The 25,989-nt window shown below is 38.2% G+C and overlaps 2 protein-coding genes across 9 annotated transcripts in view; both read left to right on the top strand.

Annotated features, from left to right (window-relative positions):
* The window catches only part of DCAF6 (DDB1 and CUL4 associated factor 6), a 95,248-nt gene extending 72,863 nt beyond the window's left edge, over positions 1–22,385 (top strand). For 5 of the 8 annotated variants that reach the window (XM_054832406.1, XM_054832426.1, XM_054832436.1 and 2 more), the window contains 6 exons: positions 2,033–2,074; positions 8,313–8,451; positions 16,497–16,653; positions 18,144–18,232; positions 20,214–20,319; positions 21,943–22,385. In XM_054832406.1, coding sequence (XP_054688381.1) covers positions 2,033–2,074; positions 8,313–8,451; positions 16,497–16,653; positions 18,144–18,232; positions 20,214–20,319; positions 21,943–22,007 — 598 coding nt within the window. In that variant the 3' untranslated portion in view covers positions 22,008–22,385. The remainder of the gene's footprint in view (positions 1–2,032; positions 2,075–8,312; positions 8,452–16,496; positions 16,654–18,143; positions 18,233–20,213; positions 20,320–21,942) is intronic. The other 3 variants (XM_054832416.1, XM_054832471.1, XM_054832444.1) reach the window with 1 other exon arrangement.
* A 960-nt stretch (positions 22,386–23,345) lies between these two features.
* GABRR3 (gamma-aminobutyric acid type A receptor subunit rho3) overlaps positions 23,346–25,989 on the top strand; it is a 65,650-nt gene continuing 63,006 nt past the window's right edge. Inside the window, exon 1 of the mRNA XM_054812554.1 lies at positions 23,346–23,664. The gene's annotated coding sequence lies outside the window, so the exon portion shown is untranslated. The remainder of the gene's footprint in view (positions 23,665–25,989) is intronic.

Raw genomic sequence — 25,989 nt, 5'->3', positions numbered from 1 at the left:
CAATGTGTCATCCTATAAGATAATTAATGGCATTAATATAGAAGTAATAAAGTAGATTTTTCTCTCTCTGGAATATCTTGGGGGGAGAGTTGCTTTGGGCCTTTTTTGGTTTTGTTTTGTTTTTCCTTTCTGGAGAAGTTTATAAGGCTAGCCTACAGTAACTTACCTTCTGTGAACCTATTTTATGCAGTGGCAGAAAAAATGTTTAATTCCAATTTTTCTCCAGGACAAAAATTAAAAAAGAGGCTGTAGCCTTCTGAAACAGAACACTAAAAGCTGTTTGACTAATAAGCCTTTTCCAGTATATAGCATTACTAGTTGTATCTACAACCAAATTTAGGTTTCTTTAGGTTGTGTTTTTTATATACCTAATAACTAGCTATTGTTTATATTGAGGAGAAACTCAACAGTTGGGGAAATGAAAATAAAGGAAACTGTCTCAGAGTCATTTTCCCACTGTAAAATACAACTTTCTGCACTGAGAAGGGAAAGGTAGGCTTCTGATTCTGTAATCATGATCTTAAACTTCCTCTTAAGGAAAAAAAGTGGCAGAAATACCCTTTCGATAGCTCTGTTGGCAGTACCTGCAGTTAAATAAATGGAGAACCTCCTGCTATATCAACCCCGCCGGTCTCACTTTAGTTTTAATAAGATGGATGTAGATTTCAGATATATGAATAGAATGCTGTCCATTTTGCAAATCTAATGTTTACAGAGCTTCCATTATTTGAAATTTTTTGGGGTACTAATCCAACTTTTAATGTTTTCAAACTGAGGATTGGGTCTTTTTCTGTCTTACATAATCTAAGAATAGATACAAGAGACATGATCTCTTTTTGTGGATGCTTATAAATCTGAAAACGCAATGAGGATAGATAGTTTCTCGCCAACTAACTTGAAATCGAACTGTCAGGAAAGACTGTGCAACAGATACAGAATCCTAAAGTTTGTACCCACTTTATTATTTTGAAAAGGGCTTAAAATAGGAGCAGGAAAACATGTAGAAATACCACAATCCTTTGGTTGATAAATTGGTTAAGTCAGCTAGGAATAGTTTTGACACAGAAGGACGCTTCTTTGACAGAAATAATTGAGAATGTGACATCTGACTTTTTTTCTGTAGCGTTTCTGTAGTCACTGAGCATCACTATAGGAATGGTGAAGATCAGTGACTAAAAGAAGCTAAATAATTATTTCATTTTTTTCTATTATCCTTGGGCTAGTCAATACATGCTCTTTTTAACAAAATGTATAAGCAACTGGACAGAATATTTCTAAATTTAAGAACTAAAACCTGCTTTGTACAGCAGAGCAGTTTAGCTAGATACTCAACAGAGAAAATAACCTTCTGGGCATTTTAGCGAATCCACAGGAAAAGATCCCTTCTCTGACAAATATGAGGAGATACACAGGTTTTTAAGTCTCAAAGTATGTACATAGCATATATTCTTTAAAACTTACTAAGTCCAGCAAATGTAGTTGGAACAGAGATAGATAATATGGCCCACCTTAGCACCATACTTTGTAATCTGGGGGCAGGGGGCGTGGAATCTATGCAAAATGTACGTTCTTCATGCACAGAGTGTGCAGTTTTTAATGGATTTATCTTAATTTTCACAAATTAGTCAAAACTACTCTCTGAGGGCTGCTTTCCTACTTAAAAGACTGCAGTAATTTTGTTCGGATTTCGACAGAAGCTGATCTATGAGCAGAGGCTAAACCTGGAAAACATTAAACTAGTAGGTTAAAATTTCGAACAAATATGAATGTAAAATGGAAATGATTATGCAGCTGCTTCCACTTGTGCTATGATCTATGAAGAATTACCACGTTTTATAAGATCCACTTTGTGTACTGTTATGTAATCTGAATACTATTTTTGCTGAAATCAAAGTAGTCTCCTATACTAACACAGTGAGAAGGAGTCTTCTCAGTTGGAATACATAGAGCACATTTTGTAATAGATGCTAACATTTTAAAAACGTGATACCCAGCATTTTTGAATGACTGTAGTTGTTGTTCCCTTTACTAGATATAATATCAGAGGAACAGCGATAGGTGATAGAATAATGAGGTAATTAATTATTTTCTTCCTCCCCTCCTCCTTTTTATTGCCATATAATGGATTTGTCAGGTTCTTGTTTTTCCTATCTAACTGGCATTTTAAGAATTGCTGTACTTCAGATGCTATGAATTACAGAGCATATTGCTTGAGTTATATTTAGCTGCATGTATTGCATGGAAATTGGAAAGAAATGGCAGTGTATACATTTAACAACCTATTAACCTTTTTATTGTGTGCCATAGAAATTAATGGAATTTGAAAAGTGTGTAGTTTGTGAAAAGCAAATACCTTTTTATATGCAGCTGCTGAGGAACGTGTTATATTTGCATGTGCCACTACTGACTTGCTTTGTCTGGTAGTAGAGAACACCCAGTTCTGGACAAAAATGTGAGAATACATGTATCAAAGACCGTTCATAGTTTTTGCCTGAACAAGGTTATGGAACTGAGCGTAATTATTAAAGCTATATTTGACAATACATACTTAGCAAGATACATGCTAAATCTTATACAGTATTTCTTTTAATGAAGTTAAATGAAAAGGTCACTTGATATCATATTCCCCATTGAATACTTGAATGAATTAATTGTAAGAACGTTTAAGGCAATTTGGGCAATTGTGTTTGGCCACATGCCATAAGACAGAAAAACTATCTACTGTGATTTAATGCCAAAGGCTATATATAAGGGAAATGGCACAAAATAATTCTAATGATGAAAATTAACATCTTGGCTTTGTGTGGCTGGAAAGGAAAAGACTCAGGATGTGGTTTCATAAAAACTTAGCCTGAGTCCTATATTTTAAATGCCTACAGGAAAATAGCGCAAGCGTGTATTTCATTGTCTTATATTCCAGTCTTAGCTGTAATTGGAACACATGGATTTAACTTGGCAACTTTCTTAAAGGTTCAGGAATCTGCGTACTTTTTGTACTTTAGGTTTCACAATAGGCATTTTTTCTATATTAATCATGCTTACCATGGAGTTCTTTAGTTCTTCAGCACAGCCCATGGGAATATTTGTTTCATATTGCTTTAAATTTAATATAAAAATGAATGATGCATTCACCATAGAATTTTTTATCAGTATATTTTTCTCTGATTTTCATTGTCATTCCGCAGCATATCAGGTGAAAATTTAAAAGTGTTTTGTAGCTGAGAATAGTTGAAACATTGATTGTGTTGGAAGGCCAGGAAATTACTTAGGAGTGCATTACGGTAAACATTTCTTTTTATATAATCAGCAGTGAAATAGCTTGGGCTTTAGGGTAGAGTTGGTGTGCTGTTAATAGGGTGGTTTTGCCCTTGTTTTTGAATTATCTTAATGCTTGAAATTTGACAGCAGTAGTAAATCTCTTCTATAGGTTCAGAGGCTTCTAAAGGAATATGGCTATTTGGTAATTAAAATCAAGAAATATAATCAAATCTTGATATTTAGAAAAGAGATTTATTTTAACATGGTGGTTATGGGTTAACCCCGGCAGGCAGCTCAGCCCCACACAGCTGCTCGCTCACTCTCCCCCAGTGGGGTGGGGGAGAAAATCAGAAGGGTAAAATAGTGATAGAACTTGTGGGTTGAGGTAAAGACCAGTACAATGGCTTATTAATTAGTCACCTTCCTGAGCTGGATTTGACTTTGGTGATGATAGCCAGCTTGTTAAGACACGCGGTTGGAATTCTTGGGCAGGAGCCATGGTAGCTGGCAGGTGAATTCCTCTACATGGTCAATGAAGAAATGACCATAAGGCGTCAGAGAAATAGGCTCTAAATTAATGGTTATAAGCCTTAAGTTTCCTGCAGTTGTTTTGGATAGGGAAAATAGTTCAAATAAGAAGGTGGCAGCAAGGGCGGGGGCGTGAATCTTAACTTGAGAGAGCAGAAGAGAAGGAACCAGGGTTTCTGGTACATAGCAAAAAGAGACAATGTTTGACTGTGTGTAAGTAAATTTGGAAACTTAAGAAGTGACAAAAATCCTTAATACTGAAGGAATCAATACTGAGCTCAATATTCAGTATGGAGCTGAGACAAGAGGGATGGAAAAAGGAAGCACGTACACGAGCTCTACAGCCAACTGCTGCAGCATAGCTCAGGAGATGATCGGTCGGTGATAATGGTGTTTGGAAGAAGTGGGGTTATCTAGGGTACCAGATTAATTTTATGGCACCCACTACATCTGGACCTACAGTGGAACAAAGTTTGTAACAGAATTCCTGTAGATTGTTTACAGATTCAGTTGATGGATAATTGTTCAGTTTTCCCTCTTGTGAAAAAATATGCTTAATTTTGACTGTCTCTGTTCTAACTAGTAGGTGAGCGTAGTTGTTTTAAAACATGTAGGGCTAGTTAGCCAGGAATTGTTGAGTACCATAGACTGGGAACTGAAGTCTGCAGCATGCTCTCAAAAAAAAAAAAAAAATTTTCCAAGAGCAATATGTGACATATTGTGCTTTAAGAAACAAACTAGTTAATTGTGCAAATTGCATATATTTTTTTGTAAAAAAAAAAAAAAAAAAATCCTTATTACACTTCAGAATATGCCCTATGTAATTTATTTTTTTAAAGGCTTAACTTAAATGTTTACATCTTTTTCCATGTATAATACATAGCTGTGGATCAGTCTGCATCACAGGGGTTTTGTGGGTTTGTTTTTGGGTTTTTTGGTTTTTTCCTTTTGAACCTATGTTTAATGGAAATGGCTTCACTTTTAAATCCCTATTCTACTCATCTAGGGCTTAATTGAAATGGGCTTTTGATAATTAATGCTTACAACAATTGACTTTGAAAACTTCAAACCAGGCTGATCATACAGGGAAAAGTTGTGCTCTGGTTCATGTCTATATTCTTATTTTTGGAAGTAATATGTAAAAATTATCTTTCCTTAAGACATACTCCATTGAAGTAATGAAAGTACCATACATCATCTTGGGCTCAATCTTACTAAGGCTACACACACCAACTTTATTGTAAGATACTGCACTAAGATACCACAAAATTTGGCAAAACACACTTTAGAAGGCTTTGTACCTGGAGACCAGACAGTACTGAATTATTCTAAAGTCAGAGTACTACCTACAGTATAAAGGCATAACTAAGACAAAGTTCAGTTGCATTGGCTTTACAAGACCTAATGTTTTCTGTACCGTAAAATTAATAACATTAATCCATATCCAACATTTCTCAGGCATATTCATTATTTGATGCCTGAATGTGAATACAACTGTATTGATTCATGGAGTTGCCTGAGCAGTGACGACACAATGTGCATAAATTTCATTATCTGACATTTTGTGCTTGGAAGAGTACACAGATTAGAAAGGGAAGCAGCAGTTTGCAGTCAGGCTTAGCTTAGGCTCAACTTCAGAACGGTATGAATTGCACATCTGCTGATGCCCCAAGTGATGAGGCTACTATCTAAGTTTATGTTGGCACAGACAGGAATTGCTTGTCACAAATACAAATGAAAATTAAAAAGCCACGAAAACAAGTACGTTGGATTTTTTAATTGATTTTTATGTGACTTTAAAAATGTGTAGAAAATCTGTCGTGATGTAAAAGTAATACCTTTCAGAGAGAATCCTTTTCCCTGTAATGTTCTTTGTTCTGAAATGTCATTAGATTGGGCTCATATTTATCTTTTCTGGAGAAGATTTGCCTCTGCCAGGTTCCTGCTTTTAGCAGTATGCTGCTAGAGTGCCTGATAACAGTAGCACAGTTATAGCCACGTGTGCTGGGCTGCATTCTCCCTCTTGAAGGTAATAATTGACTTTACAAAATAACTAAGTATCAATCCATTCATGCCTTTTAAAATAAGACCCCAAATCAGGATTTTAAATTCAGAACTGAATGTAGTTGAAAGACAGTTTTTACCAAAAGTTGCTTCTGTGCTGCTGCTTTTATTTAAAAATGCATGGTTCTTGTCTTGAGGGTTTTTTTTGTAACGTCTGCATTCAAGCCTAGGGAAGTTTAGAGGAGGAGATTAATTTTTTTCTAGAGATGCTAAGATGAAAAATTATGCAAGAAACTACTTTGTATTACCAGTTAGTTACTTGAATACCATTTTCTAATCCCAAGACTTGTTACTGCTATCTAGCAAGTTACCCTTCTGAAAGAGCTAGACAAGTCTACTGGTTTGTCAAGCCTAATGACAGCTTCTCATCTTTTTCACTGCACATCTTTTATTAACTGATTAATGTGCAAACTGAAATACACACTGAAAATACAAATAGCAGTCATAGTGAGTGATAGGTGTAAGGCTAGCAGGCATGCTTCTGAAACCAAAAGGGTCTTAACTGTGCTGAAAAGCTGTGTGTGCCATTTCCAAAGCTGTGTGGTCACTGATGGGGTTGGTAGTGAGTAGTTGTTATTACATGATTCTTGCTTTTACTTTCTCACACAAACCCCATTTTTTAAAAAAAACAAAAACAAAAGTACAAAACCAATATGTACAAATAATTGTTTAAAATCTCTGTATGTGTTTTATGTAACCTATCATATACATGCCACCCTTCTTTTTCCTTCACATAGAAATAAACTGGTAAAGAGAATAATTCTGTGATCTTTAAAGCACAGTAGATAAAGAACATGGGCTTTTTTTTTTCTTTTTTTTTTTCTTCTCCATTGTATGAAGATTTTGTGAAGAACCACCTTCTTAAATCTGTTGAAGATTAAAGTTGGGACTCCTTATAATATATTATAAAGACTAACAAATACAGTATATTTATTTAGTGTAGTATAAAAAGGAGGAACTCGAAAATTGCCTAGGTATGAGATTGAGGGGATAGAAAACTCTTACAAGGGAAGTAGTAGTAGTCTATTTTTTCTGGGATTGTTTGCTAGACAAAGTTCTAAGAAATGTATTATAATAAATAGTCCACTGTTAAGTGGATCTATTGGCTAGTGCTAACAAATCTTTTCTAGTTTCTATAAAAAATTATTAAAATATCTTTGAAAAGCATAGCTGTATGACACGTCTTAGTATGACAGTTTGTAGGGGGGTTTGGGGGGGTTTTTTGTGTTTGGGGTTGGTTTTTTTTCAGTATCTGTATTGTCGTGGTTTAACCTGGAAAGCAACTAAAACAACCAGACAGCCGTCACTCACTCTCCCCCCCCAACACAGTAGGATGGAAGACAGAATGGACAAGAAGAAAAAGGTTACTAGCTTTCTGGTAGCAGTATACTGAGGTTGCAAATATATTCAGTTCTAGCTCAGTTTACTTTTCAGGAGCATAACCTGGTCTAGTGGAGGGTGTCCCTGCCCACAGCAGGGGCGTTGGAACTAGATGGTCTTTGAGGTCCCTTCCAACCCAAACCATTCTATGATAAAAAATTCCTGTAATAGTTTGATTCCCTGCAATCTGCTAAAATCTGTACCTGCTCCTTCTTGAAAGTAACATTCCCCTTGGACTGTGTTCAGGACCTCAAAGCTAGTAGTAGCAACCCTGACATGGAATAAAAGAAGAAAAAGAGTTAGGTGCAGGTGCTGGGATGTGACAGTTTGCTTATAGCTGGAATTATGGGGATCTGCAAACTTAAGAGCTAAACAGGAAAAATTTGGTACCAGGGTCTTTTCACAGATTAATCAAAAAGTAGATTCCTGGAATTAAACATTCACAAAACAAAATATATAATTTAGCTTTTTCTTCTCTGTTATTCTAGGAAATCTTCAGCTGTATTCCTCCCTGTTAACATATGGGATAGTTGCTACAATAATTGATCTCAAATCATCTCTTGCCTTAGTAGGAACTTGTTTTAAAGCTGTCTAAATCTTGAGTCTTGTCATACAGAAATAGTGAAGAGAAATAGATTTAACAAAATATTGGGGAAAAACCAAATCATACTGGAAGGTGCACTAGATGCTTAATAACTTTTTAAATTTTAAATACTTCTGTTTTGGCATAGATTTTTTCACTTCAGAATTTTTCTACATCATTATGAGTGGGAGCTATCTCTAGCACTGAAGAATAAAATAGCATGTGAATTCTGCCAACAGCTGAAGTTTGTTCTTCAGAGAGGGAATAAAATGTTGCATCACTTGACATTCCACTGTCTTGCATGCTATTCTTGTTCTAAGCCAGGATAGAAAAAAATTGAAGTCTGTAATTTTATATTTGGGATAATGTTGGTGTCTGTTCCAAACTTATGGAGAGTGTGTTTGAGTGCCTAATTATTATTTTGTAGTCTTTTTTGATAGCCTGTTTCAGTGTTTAGAGATGGACTTTCAGTAGTGTTCTCTTTGTCTGCAATTTATAGACGATCTGCTGTTGCCCGCATTCAGGAGCTCTTCAGAAGGAGGAAAGAAAGAAAAGAAATGGAAGAACTGGAAACATTGAATATTAGACGTCCTTTAATAAAGATGGTTTATAAAGGTCATCGGAACTCTCGAACAATGGTACAAATTCTTTGTCTGTTTTGGGAACTGTAGAGATTTATGGACTGAATCAATGTAGCTGCTGCATTGAAATGCTTGACAAAAGGATATTGTAGTGTATTGTAAGCACTTTTTCTTGTATATTCAGTTGGAAGCCATATAATTTGCTCTAAATGAAAATTAAAATGTGTGACTCGTGGGTCACCGTGTTAGGTATTTTAAGTTTTCTTGAGTTTTAGACTCTCTCCCCTGAACTTGCTTTGAAATCTGGGGTATTTTTTTAACTACTTTTTCTTTTTCTCTGTCAGCTTAAGTGGTATAAAATGTGCCTGCCTTCAAAATTATGATTTCCTCACTTTTCTATCCAAGTTCTTTAAAGATTAAATAACAATTTTGAACTGCTTTGAAGGGAAAGTGAGGATTAAGTCATTATTTTGAAGAGCTTTGACATCTTTGAATTAAAAAGGAAATAGATTACAATTTAATAACTAGCCCTAACTACTAGGTACTCTGTCTTTTTCACACAAAATACTGTATTTTAAGAAAAATACAGTTACTGTGTTTGTTAAGCAGTGGTGCATGAGAAACAAATGCTGTTTTCCTTGCTATTTCTTTTTTGGTTTTTACAGTATTTTGAAGATGTGAAGTTCTCAGCACTAGATGGTATTTTGTAGGAGTAGCAGGTGTATTATTTATGCAGATGATCTGAGGAGTAGTCCCTCTACATCCAAAAGCAATTTTATAGAGTTTGTGTGAATGGCTTTGATTATATTGGGGTGAAATGTTTCAGTAAATGCACATTTCAGTCTACATAACCAACAAGGCTTAGAGTAAACTTTGATTAATGACAAGGAGGTTTGTGCTGTATTTCAGAAATTAATTTTAATTGCTCAAAAACTGGTTAGTTTAAAAGTCATAGCATCCAGCACTTTGTAGTTAGGTGATATTAAAACTAAGCTTGCCTAAGTAGTCTTAATTCAGTCTCCATCTGCATATGTGTTATTATACAGATTATTTCATGGATTTCGTTGTTTGGTTTCTTTGGGATGTGGGTTGATGGTTTTGCTTTTGTTTCTCATGAGCACCTATAACAAGGAATGCATACAATGGAAGATGATGTAATTTTCCCTGTGGTTTCTATGGTGGTAAACTTAATTTTAATTATTTTTTTTTTATTGATATCCTCTTTCCTGCAAGGCGAGGGCTGATGGCTTTTCCCTTTTAAATTTGTGAAGGAGACAGCTTAGAGAGGTCTTGGTTCCTGCACATGTGAGCAGCCTAGGGATAAAGTTGTCTTGTCAACTGTATGAACATGAACTATTTTAATACATATACAGATAGAGATAAGAGTGAATTAAGGTTATGCAGGTAAATTGAATAATTCTGGTGGTACTTTACTTTTGAGAACTTAATTTGGCAATCTTACAATTTTTTAATTAAGCATATTTTAATTGTGATTCTTATATTGTCAGAAAGCAAAAGATGATCATAGAATCATAGAATGGTTTGGGTTGGAAGGGACCATAAAGACCATCTAGTTCCAACCCCCCCTGCCATGGGCAGGGACACCCTCCACTAGACCAGGTTGCCCAAAGCCCCATCCAACCTGGCCTTAAACACTTCCAGGGATGTGGCTCCCACAGCCTCTCTGAGCAATCTGTTCCAGTGCCTCACCACCCTCAGTGTAAAGAATCTCTTCCTTATATCTAATCTAAATCTACCCTCTTTTAGTTTAAAACCATTGCCCCTGGTAAAAAGCTTCTCTCTGTCTTTCTTACACTATTTAAGTATTGAAGGGCTGGAATAAGGTCTCCCTGGAGTCTTCTCTTCTCCAGGCTGAACAACCCCAACTCTCTCAGCCTTTCTTCATAGGAGAGGTGCTCCAGCCCTCTGATCAGCTTTGTGACCCTCCTCTGGACTCGCTCCAACAGGTCCATGTCTCTCCTGTACTGGGGTCCCCAGAGCTGGATGCAGTACTCCAGGTGGGGTCTCACCAGAGCAGAGCAGAGGGGCAGAATCACCTCCCTCGACCTGCTGGTCACACTTGTTTTGATGCAGCCCAGGACATGGTTGGCTTTCTGGGCTGCAAGCGCACATTGCCAGCTCATGTTGAGCTTATTGTCCACCAACACCCCCAAGTCTTTCTTCTCAGGGCTGCTTTCAATCCATTCCTCGCCCAGCCTATAGTTGTGCTTGGGATTGCACCGACCCATGTCATGTGCAGGACCTTGTACTTGGCCTTGTTGAACTTCATGAGGTTGACCTGGGCCCACCTCTCCAGCCTGTCAAGGTCCCTCTGGATGGCATCCCTTCTTTCCAGTGCGTCAACCACACCACACAGCTTGGTGTTGTCAGCAAACTTGCTGAGGGTGCACTCAATCCCATTGTCCATGTCGCCGACAAAGATGTTAAAACAGTGCTGATCCCAGTACCGACCCCTGAGGAATGCCCCTTGTCACTGGTGTCCACTTGGATATCAAGCCATTGACCGCAACTCTGAGTGTGACCATCTAACCAAGTCCTTGTCCACTGAGTGGTCCATCTGTCAAGTCCATGTCTCTCCAATTTAGAGACAAGGATGTTGTGAGGAACAGTGTCAAATGCTTTGCACAAGTCCAGGTAGATGACATCAGTTGCTCTTCCCTTATCCACCAACACTGTAACCCCATCATAGAAGGCCACCAAATTGTCAGGCATGATTTGCCCTTAGTGAAGCCATGTTGGCTGTCACCAGTCACCTCCTTATTTTCCATGTGCCTGAGCATAGTTTCCAGGAGGATCTGCTCCATGATCTTGCTGGGCACAGAGATGAGACTGACCTGCCTGTAGTTCCCCAGGTCTTCCTTTTCTCCCCTTTTTAAAAATGGGGGTTATGTTTCCCCTTTTCCAGTCAATGGGAGCTTCACCGGACTGCCACTTCTCCTCAGATATGATGGATAGTGGCTTAGCCACTTCATCTGCCAGTTCTGCCAGGACCTGGGGATGTATCTCATCAGATCCCATGGACTTGTGCACCTTCAGGTTCCTTGGATGGTCTCAGATGTGATGGCCCTCTACAGCGGGTAGTTCCACATTCTCCCAGTCCCTGCCTTTGCCACCCTGTGACTTGGGCGGTGTGGCTCAAGCACTTGCAAGTGGAGACTGAGGCAAAAAAGTCACTGAGTACCTCAGTCTTCTCCATATGCTGGGTAACCAGGTGTCCCGTTTCCTTCTGGAGAGGCCTGACATTTTCCCTAGTCTTCTTTTTATCACTGACATACCTATAGAAACTTTTCTTGTTGCCCTTGACGTCCCTGGCCAGATTTAATTCTATCAGGGCTTTAGCTTTCCTAACCTGATCCCTGGCTGCTTGGACGGTTTCTCCGTATTCCTCCCAGGCTACCTGCCCTTGCTTCCACCCTCTGTAGGCTTCCTTTTTGTGTTTGACTTTGCCCAGGAACCTCCTTGTTCATCCATACAGGCCTCCTGGCATTTTTGCCTGACTTCCTCTTTGTTGGGATGCATCGCTCCTGACCTTGGAGGAGGTGATCCTGGACTACTAGTCAGCTTTCTTGGGCTCCTCTTGCCTCCAGGGCTTTGTTCCATGGTATTCTACCAGGCAGATCCCTGAAGAGGCCAAAGTAGCATTATATTGATGTTTGCTTGCACCATTGGCAGAGTTGGAACGTTTTAGGTCCAGCACACGGATCCCTGTCATGTAACTACTCAAATGATGTCATTAGAGTACTAGGTGTTAACATTTTTTCATGAAACAGACCTGAAAGTATGGCAACAGGGGCTGTGATGGTAGTGGAATGATGGGAGGTGGGATTTCTTGTTTCTCTTTAGCTCTTGGAGGAAAATATATGCCCCAGATCCCTTTCTTTTTCTTCAAAATTTATCTTTTGCCATATGCCTTCAGTTCTGTGTCTCTCTGGTCTCTTCCTCACTGTTTTCCCCTCCAGTCCTAGTCTCATCTCCTTTCATATGTGTGCCATTCTTCCTCTATTCCACTCACCCCAAGTCTCGAGTACCCCTTTTAAAATATTGACTTAAAAGAAACTTTTCTTCAATAGAGCATCTGTGTGTACCTAATAAATGGGCTAAGTTGTGTATGCATACAGTAGCATTGAGTGTGTATATGAGTTTAAAAACAAAATTTTAAAATGCTAATTTCAATTCTGTTAATTTTTATGGTGCTAAAATTAGGTTTTATGATTGTTAGAGAAGTAAAATCAGCAGTTGTTAAGAGAATACAAAGGAAGCAAGAAGAAGTCATAATTGAGAATTAAAATATAAAGTTATTTATTATTGGAAATAATTTAGATGTACTTCTAACAGGATAACGAAAAATACATATTAAGAAGAGCTATAAGACAAAAGCTGCCAAAAGATGAGTATATTGGAAACACGTCTTTCACTACAGAATCCAAGAATGCAGTTTTTCTGGCTTATTTTTAGACATCAGGATGACTTTATTGCACTGACTGCAATCATTGGTACATATTCTACAGTCAAAGATCTAGCAAGTCTGAAATTTAAAACTGGACGTGCTCGTGCTGGAAATAAAGTACATATTTTTAACAGCAGTAAGAGTTCAACTTAGTAAGGTGATTCTTTATCATGGTGATTTTTAAATCAAGACAGCTGGGGCAAAGCACCGAGCGAGACAATGTCTCTGTCCTTTTCTCCAGTGCATTTTCTGAGAAAACCACAAAAAGAAAGACAAGGATGCAAGCACTGTCCTCTTTAGAACTTAATTAAGATGTGTTACTTGGAAAATAATTCCATAGTAGGATTCTGTGTAAATGGTCTCAAAATTCTGTCCATTATGCTGGAGGTATTCTTAAATACCAAAAATTAGGAAATTGTTTTATGCTCAACTTTAAACATTAGACATCACTTGTGTGAACTCTGAAAGCTGCTGCATAGGAAACTTCTGTTTACATAGGTATCTCTCTTGCCCAGTGTATGTCACTTTAAAGAGTTTGTAAGAGGTACTGGTTAACTGTTTAAAGGGTAATCTTGTGTGTAGGATTAAATTTTTAACTTCCAGACTCTTTTCTCCAGCACAACCATGGGACTTTCAGCTTTCAGCTCGCATCTTGTGATTGAGTTTTGACTGGTGTTGAAGCAGCATCCCTCCTCCCTCTGCCACCCCATCTAACCTCCCACCCTATAGGTGATGTAGGACAGCAATGGAGAAAGATACTGCTGCCTAGCCTGTTCCTATTTCTAAAAGTTTAACAATGGTTATTTTGATGTCCTACTCTGAGTAAAATCAGAAGTGATTTCTGAAGAAGGTTCTAATCATTAGCAAAGGAAGTGACCCATTCTTGTTTGCTTGGACTAATTGTTTGGCTTCTTTTGGGTTACATCTTTTTAGGAAAGGAAGGCAAGAGAAGCCTTGGCATGGTAAGATTATTCTACATTTAACAAACCTAATAGTTGCTTCTTGAAAAAAATATTCTAGGGTGGCTTTTTTTGGCACAGAATTTGAATAAGCCACATTTTTTCAGGCTGTAATCATAAGGGTATCTTGAACGTAACAGGTGTAGAATAATACCAACACTGTATTTCAAGGAAATGGATATTTGATACTACTGCCACTTTTTCCTGGCCTGCAATTTCTCTGTCATTTATGTGATCATTTTCATTGTAACACTACTCTGTTTCATAGGGCAGACTGCTTCAGCTGCCTTCAGTTCCAAAACTCATGACATTGCAGATCTGTGAAACACCCAAGGAGTCTGGGTTTCCCAACTGAATTAGTAAATACACAATTAATAAATAACACAGCATTTACTGCACAAGTAATTATGTATAAAGAAGTAACATTAAAGAAATAAAAATAGTAGTCTAACAGAAATAATAAATATATGAATCCATGCAAAAATATAGCTAATATGTATAAATTTTTATCAGATAATACATTATTCTTATAATCCTTTGACACTACCACATTTTGGAGAGGGGGATGGGAACAAGGAGGAGTAAAAAGTTCAGATTTATCTACTTGCTTGTCTCCCAAAGATTTTTTCAAGTAGAGGTTAAGCTAGCTGTCTTGTCATTGACTGTATCTGCTATTTTCTTTAATTCTCAGAATCAGGGACAAGACAGTCTATAGTCATTTTGAGGGGAGAGATGGTCACTTCATTAGAAAAGTGTTCTCAGCATTGTTAGCAAATGCGTATCCAGTCATGCTGATGAGCCATGAACATTTATGGAGCTTAAGGCATTTAAATACCTACCGAGTCATAGCACTTCACACAAGGAAAGGGAAATTGATGTAATAAACCATTATATAGCATACTAGCCTAAAGCATGAGCATACCGTTCCCTAAAACCTCCCTTTTCCTTTTACCCGGAGGATGTTGTTCCTCTCTTCATCGCAGAGAGAAGAAGGAGCAGAGGCTGTGCGTTGGTGGCAGGGGAAGAAAGGCAGATTGTGACGGGAAGCCTTTGCCGTCTCTGCTGAGACAGTCCCCCAGCTCTAAAGGCAGCCTTCCAGCAGCCTCCCTCAGCGCTGTCAGAGCTTCCCGGAGAAGCTGCCGGAAGCAAACAGCCCAAGCGCACGCTGTCTGCGTCACTTCACTTGCTGCGAGGCACTGCAACAAACTACGCAGTTGCAGTGAGAGGAGGCTGGTTTTCTGGAAGTCTTCTCAAGGACCTTGGATCTTTCCTCAATACCCTTCAGTCAATGGCACGTCCAGCCCTGTTGCATTCACTAGCAACGCTTTAACTCAGTGCTGTGTTTGTGAATTTCCTCCCATCTTTTCTGGTTTATGAAAAATTCTTGAGTAATTTGTGCATCTTTCAAGTAAAAATTATTACCGTGTTATTCTCAGAGGTGTAGAATTTCCTTCTTCAAATGTACAGTTCTCCAATCAGAGAAGCCTTCCTTGAAAGTTTTAATTACAGCCAGGTCAAACTACTGTGTTATCAATAACATTATAGAGGAGTTAGCTGGAGGCCAAAACCAAAGACCATCCAATTACAATTTTTGATGAGTAAGTGATTTTAAAATTTATATAATTTGTGTGATGCTAGTCCAGTCACTGCAAAGTAAAATTCCATAAACTGGCCCAAGATGCTAGAATGACCTTCAGTGTGAATAGTAGGCCCTCAAACAATTCACTGCCTTTGCAAGATAGGTTTTACCTTGCTCTCTGTATTTATACCCAGCAACATGTGTGTTTAAACAAAAATTTAAAAACGAATAGTCCATATTGGCAGTGTATTACACATACCCTTTGCTGATAGCATGGGAACACTGCTGATATGTGACAAATGTTAGCCGTATCACTTCAAAGAATTTGCAGAGGTGCTCAGATACCTCAACAAAGTATTGATATGAACAACCATATAGAATAGAATGCATCATCACTGTGTCAAGAAAACTGTGATATTATTGTTTCTACTTGCAGGGAGAGATGTTCTACTTTTATCTACTATCACCATAATAGTTGAAGCTGAAGGGTCGCTGCTTCTTGAATGCCTTCCTTGTTCAGTGGCTTACAGCTTTAATTTTGGCCTTGGACTAAGAAGTCTTCGTTCTTATCTGATTGATTATAGAGGGGGGAGAAAAAATTCCAAAGTTTGATTTCATGACCCCTTTTTATCTGTCAGACCCAGTTAATTCCCACCCCCCAGTTTTCATAAGCTTCTGTCTCGTCTCCTCCTCCTCTGTAAATGGAAAATCCCCACCAGAGATTAGCCTGTCACACACTTTAACTTACTGAACTCTTCCCAAAAACTGTTTCGCGTACCTGTCTCCAGTATCATCCCTGTCACTTTGGAAAGTGACAAACCTGCTGTCATTTATTTCCAAACTGCTCACTCCACCCCAACTCTTCTTTTTTTCTGTTAGCAGCCACTGTGCTCTGGAGATCTATAACCTTCTGAATTTTCTTTTTTCGATCATTCTTCTTTCATTGTTTCCTTTAAATTTTTTTAAATGTTATTTCTGCATATGCAGAGCTCTTACATCCGAGGCAGTGTTATTGCAGAAACAGGAGTATACTCCTTGAACGTGCTTTCCGCTAGCTAGTCTTACAAAGTTATTTTTATTTTTGTTTTTACTGCAGATAAAGGAAGCTAATTTTTGGGGATCTAACTTTGTCATGAGTGGTTCAGACTGTGGCCATATTTTTATATGGGATCGACACACTGCTGAACATCTCATGCTGCTGGAAGCTGATAATCATGTGGTGAACTGTCTTCAGCCTCATCCGTTTGACCCAAGTAAGATGATCATTTTTCACAGTCTGCATGTAAAGCACTTTAAAGCTCAGTCTTAAATTCTTTGTTCAATAGAGCATTGTAATGATTAATGAACTATTGTTCATTTTTTTTCCTATATAAATTAGATAATACTGCTTTTAATTTTGTCTTTTACTAATGACCTTTTGCCCTTAAAACTCTCCTTACTCAGTAACATCTTGGAATGAAAAATGTTACTGACATAGTATTTATAGAAAGTTAAGATGCTGTAAGAAGAATCTCCATTTCTTGCTCCCTTCAATACATGAAATGTTTTCCGTGACACTAATAAGGGAAATATAGGGTCACTGAAATGCCAGCAACACTTTGGGAATTGATATTGGAATCTGGTCTCTGCTTGGCTCTGTTGAAAAAATTGAGTGAAGGTGTTTCAGTCTCAGTGGCTTTGTGAGATTAGAAGAATGAATATAATTCATAGAAATTCTATTGATTTATATTTAGGGGAAATAATTATAGAAAAGATGGACCAAAGTAGCAGAAGGAATCATATGTTGTCTGACACGTACATGGAAAATCTGAATCATTCTGCAGCTTCTGACACAGTCAAAGAAAAGTATTTGTGTTGTTTCTTTTTTCATAGCTTACATGGCTGTAAAGTAAGTGTCAGCTGTAAATAATTAAGCAAGTAAAGTTACAATAATACCAGAAAAGGCTGGGTTTTTTTCAGACTGTTTGTGGAAACATGGAATACTACCCTACATTGGATAAGCCTCGAACTTTTAAATGGTTAATTAAAATGGTGTTCCTGTACATGTCTGGAAGGTGTGGCTAGGTTGGACGCTTCCTTTGGAAGTACTTTTCAAAATGCCCTGTAGCTTTACTGATTTCTTGATGGAGTGCGACTGTCTCCCTGTCACACATTGAAAATGTAACGAAGAGGTCATCTTTCTTGTAGGACAGTTAACCTTGTACAGTTTTCCAGTTTTTGAGATCGTTCTATGGAATTTTTATTCTCATAGTAGTTTTGTGCAATTATCTAGAGAATGTTCTGCAACTTTTTGTTTTCCATATTTTAACAAGTATTTATAAGAGCATCCATTGCTGCTTTATATTTGAATATCAAATCAATTTACATGAAATACACTGAAATTATCAAATGTCAAAATATATTGAAATTATCTTGCTTCTGTTTTTCTATCTGGGTCTATAAATCCTAAGGCTTTGTTATTAATTCATATACTTATCAGGCCATCAGCAGAAATATATTGGGATTTTAATTTACAAAATGAGGCTCTTGATGCTTGCATATGTTTTCTTCAGATCTATAGTAAAGAATATACAATCTATAGCTCAGATCTCATATGGAGACTTAGGTGTATGTTCAGCATGGGAACTGACATTTGCAAGTAAATGTTTCAAGTGAAGTATTTTTCTTCAACTCCAGTTAAGTGCAGAAAATGCTGATAAAGACATAACACGTTTAATTTAGAATTACTATTACTTACTTCTAGTTCTGGCCTCTTCGGGTATTGATTATGATATAAAAATTTGGTCGCCGTTGGAAGAATCCAAGATTTTTAACAGAAAACTTGCAGATGAGGTAAGAACCTTTCCTTCTTTTTTACCATAATGTTGCGTCTTCTGATTCTGCAAAAGCCTTTGGTGCATATTACTGATATTGAATTAACAGAGTTATTTAATGTTCAACAAATGAGCTACAAATAAAAAGCTGCCCTTTATAATAGCTAACTTTTGTATCATTGGCAGCACATAGAGGCACTTTGTATTTCATTAACTCTCCTAGAAATTATATATGATCTGGTATTATGTATGTGAAAGAAGTTGGAAAAAGTATGAACAATCAGATATAGAAGGAAAACTGACAGGAATTAAGAAATAATGGTAGTTCCTGTCTTTAAACAAATAAATTCACTGAAGGCAATACAATGATATGCAGAAGAACAGAGTGTGCAGTAATCAATAGTATTAAATATTCTGTAGAATAAAAGGGAGTTAAGGTTAAGATTGCAAATTGGGAACTTCATGGAATAAAGCAAACATTGGAAGCCCAGTCAATTATAAAAGTTCATATGTAGAGTTATGTAACACATTGTTTTCATACCCCTAAAGCAATAACAATGTATATAGCAACTGGCCTATGATGATCATAGTTGACTGCTGAACAATCATATTTTAGTGATTTACATAACGTAGTTTATCAAAATGTTAGATGTTTTTCTGTAAGTAATGTATTAGGGCAAATTTGTTTATGGGGTGGTTTAGGATTTTTCCTGTGCAATCTCTTGGACAGCAGGGATATAGTAGACTGGGTTTTTTTAATTATTATTTCTCTGTATTAGTGCTATATATATTGAAAACAAACCAAACCCCACAACCCTTAGCCACCACCTCCCCATCCCCCTGGAAAACCCCCAAACCATCCACTTTTGAGTTTTGAACCTTTCCCATTATTTTAGCAGTAGTAACACTGAGTGAAGTAACACTTCTTTGTCTGTTGTATGATAGTTTTAATCTGTGATGTGTTTTGGAGCTTTTGGGGTTTAGAAATATTGCAAAACGTAAAAGTGTGCTAAAAGTAATTATTGTACTGATACTTTTGTCACTCAATTTTTAATAATAAGTGATCAGCTGTGCAAAGTGCTTGGTAAACAGATGAGATCACAAGAGGAACATGTTTGAGAAGGAATCTCAGGGAGAAAAAGAAATGCATTATTTTCTCGCCTTACAGCAGCTGATCTGGGAGGAAGGACTGAATAATGGTCAAAATTTGTTTCCACCTAAAGAAATTTTTATGCTTAGTGATAACAAAAGAACATAGTCTAAAAGCTGAGAGACGAGCTAAGGTGTGGGATTAGAACTTAACAGGAAAGCAAGAAGGATGGCAACGAAGTACCACGAGGAAGGAGGGAGGCAAAAGAGCTAAAAATATTTGTTAGTGAATTTTTTTTTCTTGAAGCTAAGACAGTAGGAGCTGACTCTTTCAAGTCATTTAGAGGCAAGCTGTAGATGTGTTTAGAAAGAATTATGGAGCTGAAGAATGTTCCTGAACTGGGATAGAGTAATTGCTTGTGTTTCTTGGATTTTCTCCAGAACTTTCAAGCAGCATGAAGGTAGGAGTTTAGGGTAACCTCATCTCTTTTTCCTTCCCACGTTCTTGGCCAGCACTGGTGCTAGAACTTGGTTCTCTACAACAGTTGCCATCTGTAACAGCACTTTCTCTCATCAGTCCTCCTTATTTTGTGCAAGATCTCTTTTCCAAGAGTTTTTCTCAGTTATTCATCTTAATAGCCACCGTGCATGTGGACAACGGAATGATGATCTTACTAGAATATTCTTTAGGTAGACAATTAGATATCTGTAGGCAGAGTCCACTGTTTAACTTTTCTTACCACATACAATTGGTGTAATTTTATTTGATAGTAATTATTAAAATATTGCTCCCAAATTGTAATTTTGGACAAATGCCTTTTGCGTAGGAACTTTGTATCCATAAACCCATATTGATGCATACAACTTTGTGTTTATTTTTGATGCTGTTTTTCCTCCTTCCCTGCCTCCAGGTTATAACACGTAATGAGTTAATGCTGGAAGAGACCAGAAACACTATTACTGTTCCAGCTTCTTTTATGTTACGAATGTTGGCTTCGTTGAATCATATAAGAGCAGGTGAGAGACTTCTGAAGAGCTTGTCTACCACAGTGGTCTATGAAATAGCAGATAGATTGGGGAACTGTCAAGATCTTCAACTATCTGTAGCTACACTTGGGGTTGATGAGAAGATTCAAGGGTTGTTCAAGGATCGCATGATAGAAGTATTCAGGAATTGCTGCTTTAGTGTGAGACTTGCAACATTTTCCCAGCTGTTATTTTTTACCTCAAAAGAAAGAGCAAGAAAATAGCAAAATATATTTTTAGATGTTACCATACCATCCATCCTGAAATAAATTATTTGCAATGTAGTACTAATTAGATGTTGAAAAATACTCTCTTTACTAAGGAATGATCTTTAAGGTGAGTGCTGTGTGATGGGAAAGCTATTGGGGATGACTGGAATGAGTCGTAAGATAAACTTACTGTCATTGTGGGCTTGGAATTGTCTAGGGGGGAAGGAAGGTGTGAAGATGCAGGACTGTTGGAGGTACTAATGAGGCCACTGGCAGCTGTTCCTGGGGCAGCAAGTACTAGGATGTCCCTTCAGTGAAGGGCCAGTTCCCTAGGGGCTGAAACTGGTGATATGAGGGGTTGCATGGAGAATTGTTGTTGGGAACTGGTGTTCCTGGATATTAGTGCTGAAGAAGTTGACTGCAGTGGGTTGATACAGAAGATCTAGGACAACGGAGAGACATCATACTGGGTAGGAAGCAAGGAGATGAAGTTTTGGGAGGCTGGTATGACATGGGGCAGAAACCTAACAGAACTGTAGATGAAGGTGAAAGTGACTGTAGATATTGAATATGGGGACTCCGGCACTGGCTGAGCAGGGCAGTTGGGCGTAGAGTGGCGAGGTAGGGAGGAAGCTGCCTGGCAGCAGCTGCTGCTCCTCTTTCACCTCTCGCTGATCTGTGAGAATTAGAGGGCCAGGAGAATGCCACTGTATCCAGGCCAGTGGTATGCCTCGGCGCTGCTGCAACTGAATACACTGGTTTGGGGGGTTTTTTCCTTAATTTGTTACAATTTCTTTGGAGTACAATACTTGAAGAAGTGCCTAAACTTGAGTTTCAACAGTTTCAGCAAAAAAATCTGTGTTATAGCTGGGCGGGGTATTTCTTAACCTGCCAGTGCATGGTTTGAGTGCTAGATCTTGAGCCAATCACGTTCCCTCATACATTTCTGTATTTGCCTTTCTCTAAACATTTACATCTGATGTATACAGTGACAGATAGTGATTCCCCAGTTTTCTGGAGTATACACATTTCTAACTGCAGCTATTCTAGTTTCAGCTCCCCGGAACAGTGTTTCAATCCTTTGTTTTCACCATCTCTTTTTAATATTATGCTTGCATTCATCTTTACTGTGCTGACAGCCAGTCAGCAGCTACAAGGTTTTTCCTTTTATACACAAATTTCACTTTTATGCCTGGAAATCCGTTAGGGCTTTTCTCCTGTTCTCCTTTCTTGGGGTAACATTTCTACCCAATCTCTGCTGTCAGTCCATACGGACTTCCTTCTACCGTATAACCCACGGCCACTGTCCATTGTGTAATAGCCCAGGGAGATAGTACGTTATATATATTTACTCAAAACATGAAAACTTTGGAAGTTCTCTTTACTAAATCTCTGTGTCTTACAGACCGATTGGAAGGCGACAGATCAGAAGGATCTGGTCAGGAGAATGAAAATGAAGATGAAGAGTAACCGGCAGTTGTGTGCAAGCACCTAGACGTTAATGGAATTTGTATAAGACATTAATTATATTTTTCCTTACAGAGCTTTAGTGCAATTCTAAGGTATTGCTTTTGGATAACCTAACCTTTTGTTTTTGAATGACTGTGTGCATGACTTTGGGAGAGTGTGCAAGTTAAAATAAGCAAAAATGTTTTTAAAACATTTTGCCGTGTATGAGGGGTGCTAGAAGATGCAAAGTGCAATATTTTCCTTAACCTGCAAATGTGGGAGCTTGGATCAATGTTTTAAAGCAACTTTCATTATAGTAAAAACGTTGGTTCAAATAAATTTCTATATCTGCTGTTTGCATGTTTGTTGCTTTCTAATTAAAAGATTTGGTTGTTTTAAGTAGTTTTGTGTCTTTTCTTTGTGCAACCATTGATTTATCACCTTGTAGCTATAACCCCATTACTGCCTTCATTTGCATTCTTTCTTACAATGTTTGTGAAGTGACAAATACAATTATCTCTTACAGTGAGCGCTGGGATTCTCTGTGACTTGGAGACCCCTTGCCTTTTGGTTCTTGCATTTCCATGGACAACCCACACACATACGCAAAATTGTCTCTCCATCAGTCTTCTTACAGTGCCACTTCACATTCTCCATGCTTGAATCTGTAGTGCTGGTGAAATAGTCATGTTTCACTGACAGATCCAGGAGTATGCATTCTTTGCAACGACAGCAGATAGATCTTAATTTCCATTGGATTTAGATAGAGAAAATGTAGTGCAAAGGAACATGAATTTGAAAATTCCTGTGTGTTACTTCCTAGGAATAATTATTAGGGAAGGAACGCAGATCAGTCTGTGTAACAGACTGTACCCTTCCTCCATACATTTTTGGATGGCAGTGGGGAAGAGGAAGTGAAGGAAGGAAAGTGGAGCAGGGAAAAGAGCAGCTTTACTTAATGGCTGTTTTTGCCAAGGATGGCAGACGCCGAGAGGCTCTGTTGGGAACTGCAGAACGCCGGGAGGAATTCTAAATTGGGTGGACAAGGGTACTGGCAGCTTCATTACCCTGTTATGATTAACATATACATTTGTCAGACAATCTTCACAAACCTTTCTTGCATCAACAAAAAGAATTCCCCACGCTAAATGAAAAAGAACATTATCACAACATTCTGATAGCCTGATTCACAATGCAGGCAGGCTGAAAGGACTTGGGGAAGGGATATAAATCACAGAAATAGAGGGAGATCAGAAGACTGAAACTATTGGTGAAGAAGAAGAGAGATTCGTGAAGGAAGAGAAACAGGAATTACGGAACTCAGCTGGCAGTAGCAGTGAAAATACTTTGGCAAGGGGAGAGAAAAAGTGTGAGGAGAGGGATAGGGTGGTCAGTTGGTTTTTTGTAAAAAAAGGAGAAGATGGGAAATCAGTGAGGTAATAAAGTATAAAAGCTTTGAAAGTGATCCAGTGAAGTGAATTTAGGAAAGGACAAAATAACTAGGGGAGAGAAGGTTTTGGAGGCAGAGGGTGCTGAGAAGAATGGAGGTCTTGGAACACTGGAGCATTGTAGAAAATGGGAAACTTTGCACACAGAGGTCAGTGCAACAGAGGGTGGAAATCTGGTAAGCGTTTGAGAACATATCTACAGCGAACAAAGGGGAGTGAAAGCAGTCAAGGTAAGTTGCTTGTTTTTTAAGGTATGGAGTGAAAGTAACAGCTGATATGGGTATTTGTCTTTTCTGGTGATACAAGAAGGACTAAGTGGCCTTCTCATTGGAGAAGGGAGCAAAACATTAGTTTTTCCTCATGACATAACATTTTGGGCAAGCTTTTAGACCAGCAAGAAATGAATGAGTATATTGTGATATTGTGGTACACCTATCTGGGGAGGGTCTAGAACTATTCAAACCTTCCTGCTCAGAGCACTGCTCTGACCAATATTTTTACTATCGCATGTAAATTAGCCTTGAATATTTATAACAGAGTTCTCATTAGATTTTAAAGAACTATACAGTAAATATATATAGTGTACTTAGTGTACATATAGAATAGAGTTATCTAGTCTACTTTGGCTGTTAGCAGTAAGAGGAATGAAGCCGCATTTCTGTTCTGTGTGGCTTCTGTTGCGATGGGGGACCCGTTCCCCAGCTAGGGCTCCTGAGCAGTTCTGTGAATGAAATACAGTAACGCAACGTTTGATGCAGTTGATTTGCTTCCAAAAAGGATGACCATGGTGTTTCTGCAGAAGCCTGACTCTTTTTATTTAGAAATTATTAACTTTCACTTTTTGAAAACAAATTCTTTCTCAAGTAAGTACCTGGAGAAGGATAACCTGTTGTCTTCACTAGAGAGGTTTTATAAATCATCACTCTGGCTGACTTTCTAAAAATAAAAAGCTGCTTCTGCTGCAATTGCCAGAAAAGGGCATATAATACAAACTAAAAGCAACAATCTTGTAAATGTCTTTCCCCGCCCCCCCGACTTCCCCAATAGGCACATTATTCCCAAAAGGTGTCTTATTTATTCAAAGGCTAAATATTAACTTGAATTCCAGATGCCTAGCTGTGGGTTTGCTGATTTAAAAGGAGGGTTGAATCTCAATGAGGGCAAAAGTTTAATATTTGGAATATTTTTTTCAAACTTCAATGAAACTTTTCAAGCAGTTTTAGAAAAACTAAGACATCCATAGTGTTTGGGTTGGGTTTTTTTCATAAACATTTAGGTAATGGGCGATGTCTCAATTCCTAGAACCACCCAATAATAAGAGCTGTTGGCAGGAGCAGGAGGGATGCTGGTAATTCTAGAGTTTGGAGAAGCAAAAGAAAATTTGAAAATGTTATTAAAATGTGCATAGAAGTTAATATATAAGTAATAAACCAACTCAAAATCCAAAACCTCACAATTTTAGAAGCAAATCTTGTGATCTGGGTCCGATTTTGGATTGGAGGCTTTGGGGTGGGTGATGCTGCAGGAGCTCCCTCTAGTGCCACCATTCGTGCTGCGTTTGTACAAGCGTACGTCCTGCGTGCAGAAACGAAAACCTGGGGGTGCGTACTGCACACTAATTGGATTGCTGCCATAGTGATGCAGTACTTGAGACCATCATTCTTCCTTTCAAGTAAGCCAAAGAGAGGAAAAGACCAAGAAGCAGCTGACCACAATACTTTTCTGTTAAGCATCAAATGACCAGTTGATTTAGCTGGCCACTAAAAGACATATGTAAACCCTTTAGTTTCTAATCACAATAGTAACAGCCCAAATTTGATGGGCAGGATGGTGAGTGAGAGTATGGGGAACGCCTTATTTTCCTGCTTTGCAGACTGAAGGTTGTACATGCACTTAAGCTGGTCCTTCTGTCCTGCAACAGCTCGCTGTCAGTGTTTACATCCTAGGAAGAGCTCTTACCTACAGCAAGGGTTCAGAAGTCACTGAGCTCACTTCTACAAAGGATATTTCTTAAGACCATTGCACAGATCAAAAGCAACTTATCTGTTGTGTTGCTATGATTCCCGGTAAATAATTTGGCGTCTTAAAGCTCGGGCAGATGGCCGCTGTAGGAAGCAATCTCTTGTTTAAATGTCGAAGATGCTGAGCCTGTTGAAACGGCTCTCTGCTTAAGTTCTAGTTCTTCATGCCTTCCTCCGCTGGAGGTAGGACAGGTTTCATTAATGACATCCCACATCACTTTTATTGTGAAATTTTCTTACCTAAGCGGTAGATAAATGTTATGGTAGACTATTGTGTACGTCTTGAGCTCTTTCAGAACATCCCAGAGGATGTCTTTGAGGAAGAAATTCCAGAAGTAAATGATTAATACAGGTTTCACTGTCCTTGCACCAGCAAAATAGCTATTGCCTAAGCATGTGTGTAAGGGGTGGGAGAATATGCTCAGAAATGCTGCCTTGGAAAGCTGAGTGGTCATGTCTACAACGTCATTTTTTTACAGAAAGATACCACTGAGCCAGGTTCAGTCTCTGAGGCTCAGGCCTATGGCAAAGGCC

Source organism: Grus americana, chromosome 1, assembly GCF_028858705.1.
Source record: "Grus americana isolate bGruAme1 chromosome 1, bGruAme1.mat, whole genome shotgun sequence".
Taxonomy (NCBI): domain Eukaryota; kingdom Metazoa; phylum Chordata; class Aves; order Gruiformes; family Gruidae; genus Grus; species Grus americana.
Note: the sequence above shows the minus strand (reverse complement) of the source record. Positions and strands in the feature narration are given on the sequence as shown.